This window comes from Nematolebias whitei, chromosome 5, assembly GCF_014905685.2.
Source record: "Nematolebias whitei isolate Nwh7 chromosome 5, NemWhi1, whole genome shotgun sequence".
Taxonomy (NCBI): Eukaryota; Metazoa; Chordata; class Actinopteri; order Cyprinodontiformes; family Rivulidae; genus Nematolebias; species Nematolebias whitei.
Window position 1 is genome coordinate 9406509 of NC_056502.1, and position 5145 is coordinate 9411653.

The window sequence follows — 5145 nt, forward strand, 5'->3', positions numbered from 1 at the left end:
ACAGCGCGCGTGGGCTCCAGCCAAGGACCTCACCTCCGCCACTTTTCTTTCTGAGCACAAGACTGTAGTCCTGAACTTCTGTTCTGGGAACCACGTCGGCTTTATTTATTTATTTATTTATTTATTTATTTATTTATTTATTTATTTATTATTACTGTTGACTCATCTGGATTTGCTGCCAACATAATCTCAAAGCTCCCGTGGGAAAATGAAAATAAAATCAGATCAGTTATATCAAATGAACATAAAGTGGAACCTCTAAAGGGAACCTGGAGTTTATAAAAAAAAAAAATGGCGTTGAACAAATTTAAAGGAGTATTCTGGCCATTTTGAAGTGGGGTTCAGTGGAAAAAAGTAATAAATACTTTTTTTTAATGGGAGACTTTGCTGCTAAAGAAGTTAAAGGTAATTGTTAAGACAAAACAAGCAGAACTCAACAGAGACCAAAAGCTGCAAAACAGAGGCTAAAAAGCTCATAAGCAAAAATAAGCAGTAGCTAAAACGACTGAAATAGTAGTTAAAAGTAAGAAAATGGTATAAAAGTGACAGAACTGTAGCTAAACGGACTTAAAGAAGACAAAAATAGAGCAAGCATGCTTAAAATAAAAGCCAAAATTGAATTTTGAAGAACTGATAAACCCTTCAACAAAAAGAAACTTAACATTCTTGGATTTTTTTTTTTTTTTTTTTTTTTTTTTTTTACCTGGACCATGAAATTTGATGTGAACAAAAAAAAGTTATACAAAATAACAAAATAAATTGAAATAGTTAATGGGAATTTGATACTTGTGAAATGTATAACTCTGCTTGAAATGTTGGTTTTATTGTTTTTACTGTTTGCTGTTTTATGATTTTAACAGTTTATTACTTTTATGATTTCAGTTGATTTTATATTTTTTTATGCTTGCTTGTATGTGTTATTGTACATCACTTTGGCCAACAGTGTTGTTTTTAAAGTGCTTTATAAATAAAGTTGTATTGTATTTTATTTAAAAAAAAACTAGTATTGCAGAATTGCAGACATATGAAACAGAATTTGTTTGAACCAATGAACATATTGCTGATCAGACGTGTTTCAAGACAGCATTTGGGCTTGAATTCAAACCAGATGTTAGAAATAAACACTGTTCATCCAAACTGGCACGGTTCAAGAATAAGGAACGCGTAATATATTAATTATTCAGAATTTTACACTGAAACCCACATTTAAATGGCTGGAATATCCCTTTAACAATTCCCACTCACTTTTAAAGACTTCTCCTGAAACATCTGAACAGAAACAGCTCTAATTCACTTCATGTTTTGGTCAGAAATGTGTAAGGCTGTATGTAACGGTGGTGATTGTAGCTGTTAACGTGTTCGCTCCAGATGTTGTGCTCTTTACTCTGTCAGCCACAGAGTGTGAAGGCTTTATGGTCTATTTGAGCCTGCGTGTGAACAGAGCTGTGCAGAGACTTCACAGCAAGCATAGATGTGTTTTTGTCACGTGACCACTTTGGAATCACAAAAAACACATAAAAAAGGTGGAAAGAAAGAGTCATTCACACAAAGAAACTGTCAAACTGGAGGAACAAGATTCAGCCATCTAAGGCCAAGGTAGTGAAATTCAATAACAGCAGGATTCATGGTTTACAGTGAAATTACAAATAAACTTCATTTATTTTGCATTATGACTTGTATTTTATTCTGAAAACATCCATCAAACAAAAAGATTTCAATGGTGAGAACGTGTTTAATACAAACAATCCTCCGTTTCTTGCGACATGATGTGAAAAGGCAACTTTAGACCTGATTCTTCAGAGGCTTTTTCAATGTGTGAATGAATGTTAGCTTCACAAGCGCACAGAAAGTATGTAGAACTGAAAATCCAAGATAAAAAATACTAAAATATCTCTGCCACCACTATGTGAGCAGTAAACATTTAGTTATTGATCAAACTCATTATTTTCAACTAAAAATATGAATAATACAATATGTGTGTTGCCCAATGTACGGTAGAGATTTGAACAGTTTAGTTAATACTTCCTCCCTTGGTTTTATGCCATAAAATAAACTTTGTTTTTTTAAATCAAAGTATTTTTTACTGTTTTATTTTTTAAACATACAACAAAAAAAAGACAAAGCATAGAGTGTCAAAAATAGATTGCCAAAAGGTCTGCAGTTTGGGACAGGTCCAGAATGTATGCAGGAGTGTAGCTGGAGTTTGTTTACAATGATTACATGCGGGGTCCAGGTTGGCTTTGATCTTGGACAGCTCGTCTTTGGACCAGTGCAGCGGTGCACTGCCCTGAACTGAATTAAGAAAGTAATGGTTTGATGCAGCCTCAAATGACTTCTGTGATCGGCCACTTCTGTCTAGAGACCAATTAGTGATGTTGTTTTAGTCATAAAAGCTTGCAAATGAAAAACTATATACTGGTAGACTTGAACAGGCAACTAAACAAACCTCGGATAAAATGATCATTTCTAAATGGGCATTCAGAGCATCTACTTCATACTGTCTTTTAGAGACAGCCAGCGGTTATGTCTTAGTGTTTACTTGTAAACAAGGCAGTTCTATAAGAATGTGTACAGTAAGACCCTTAAAGCAGCTTGTTCATGGTTGAAATACCACAAAATCTTCAAGTCCTTATAAACTGAATACCACAATGATGTGATTGTAACATTGCCGATAGAAAATGACTTTAGTGTTTAAACAGAACATAGTGTCTGAATTAACACCTTCAAGACACCACACACTGACTCTCCTTTGAGGCCCCCAAAATAAAATCTGCTCTCTTCACTCGGAGGATTTTATCACCCTGGCTGGCCTCTTTACAGCTTCATATGAATGAGCTGATAGAGCAATAGATTCTTTCCAGTGACATGTGGCCGGCGTGAGAGAAAATGTGCAGCAGGTTCACTGTGGCACAGTGGAAGTGGGCTGAGACACTGAAAGAGGGGCCTGGCAGATGGGTGACAGGACAGCTGGCACAATGCATCCCCATTTCCTCAAAAACCCACCCCCAAACATAAAAATCCATTTTACACGGACAGCAACGCCTCTTCAGCTTGAACAGCAACATTCAAGGCTGCACTAGGACAGAATGACTGTCTGCAATGAGACAAACAACAACATGAGACAGAGACAGCTGGTAGATGTGTGTGTGCTTAGAGATATCAACTTGCACGAGAGGAAACACCCACCTACAGATAACCTTTTCTCTAGCCCACACTTTCCTTTATTTTTAACGTGGTGCTTGTTTTTTAGCTATTTAAAAGTACGCGAGGCTTCATTGTCAGCACAAAACACACCGTAACAATGGGACTAAATTCAATCCAGTTTATTTTAACAAATACAATTCACAGCAGAACTCATACTTAAAAACTTCAAAGTAAGAAAGTGCAATTCAATATATTCCAGTTTATTCCAATGTGATATGTTGGGGACAATTCGGGTGCAGCGTAGACTGGATCAGCTTCCATCAGAAGGATGTAGTTTAATGACACATCCACCTTCGATTATCGGAACTTTGTTTATTACAGGAGAAAATATGAACGCTCAAATTTATTTTAAACATCTTAAACTACGCAAATCCATGAATGGTTTCTATTACAGCGATAGAAACTTTGTTTTCTAATAAATAGTGTGCAGACTAATTTTCCTATGCAAAAAGGCAGTGGTGGGCAGACGGCTGAGTTGTGTGTGTGTGTGTGTGTGTGTGTGTGTTTATGTTACTTTGTGAGGCCCATTTTTCAATACATAGTACATTGTGAGGACCAAAGCCCAGTCCCTAGAAGTACAAGTGTTGTTGGTGGGTTAGGTGTGTACTGGTTGGTAATGGTTAGGTTTGGGGTAAGAGTCAGGATTAGGCTACAGAAATGAATGAAAAATGAATGGAAGTCAATGCAAAGTCCCGTAAAGATAAAAAGACAAGTGTTTGTGTGTGTCTCCTTGGTTAAAGGCAGTCCAGAATCACTGACAAGGCCACGAGGAAAAAGTAGATAGTACCATTAACAGTATTCATGAATACAAAATCTAACCTTATGACATTTTTATAGTTTAGTTTACCTTTCTTATCCATCCCACATTTTAAAATAGCTGACAAGAAAAGAACATTCATCTTTTACCTTAAGTACAGTACAAAATAATAATAGTGTTTTTTTCTCACATACAAAAATAATATTTGTATATTTAAAATAGACATTAAAGCTTTTTTTATTATTATTATTTACGAACAAAGATAAAAACCATAGTAGCTGCACATCACATGACAACTATTCAAAATGTAACATTTGTTTATGAAAAGCCAATAGAGCTATTTTTATTTTTAACTGAATCCTGCTAATTGTGTGATGTGTCATTATTTTTACAAAGTACTTCATCGCTGTCTTCTCTGGGGCTTTCAGAGTCCGTGTAATCCACAAACTATATTAGCCGGCAAAGCAATATCTGCAAGGAAGAAGAAAAAGATTGTTGTCAGAAGGTGTAGGATGGAATTCTTTTACCTTGACAAGTTTATCAACACTTTCGGAAATTAACCAGATTATGACCAACCTTCTAATGTAGTATTTCATATTTTGCAACCAAATCATCCAAGGCAATGCATGGACTGATCTTGAATATTCTTTTGCATGCATACTTTGAGTGAAGCTAATCAAAACTCAAAGCAAGAGTCTGATTAGATATGAACAGTAACTCGCAGCTTCACATAGTCCCTCATCAACATCTGACCAATTAGCTAACTTTCACAACAGTGAGGAGGTTTCTTTCATCATTCCAAACTAGATTAACATTGTTTAAATTAAGTTAAATTAAATTAACGTTGTTTGAATTAAATTAAAGTTTTTATGATGTCTCCAGATAGTGAGGCTTCTAGTTTGGCCTTATTTTTGTTTTTAGTTTCACTCATTTGACTTCAGTGTTTAAAACGCTCAGAGCATCATTGCTTTGTAGTTCTGTTTAATGCTCACATGCCTGTTTGTGCTTCCAGCAGTTGACATTTGCATGACAGTTTGCAGCTATGAACCACAATGAAATATACGGTGAGTTCTGACATCATTTGGTGACATTTGGTATTACTTTTTCCTTTAAAAAAAATATATATATATGCTATCTATCTATCTATCTATCTATCTATCTATCTATCTATCTATCTATCTATC

The 5145-nt window shown here is 35.3% G+C and overlaps 1 protein-coding gene across 1 annotated transcript in view; it reads right to left on the minus strand.

Annotated features, from left to right (window-relative positions):
• Positions 1-4366: 4366 nt before the first annotated feature.
• The window catches only part of ethe1 (ETHE1 persulfide dioxygenase), a 4733-nt gene continuing 3954 nt past the window's right edge, over positions 4367-5145 (minus strand). Inside the window, exon 7 of the mRNA XM_037676797.1 lies at positions 4367-4432. Within this exon, the coding sequence (XP_037532725.1) occupies positions 4386-4432 (47 nt within the window). The 3' untranslated portion in view covers positions 4367-4385. The remainder of the gene's footprint in view (positions 4433-5145) is intronic.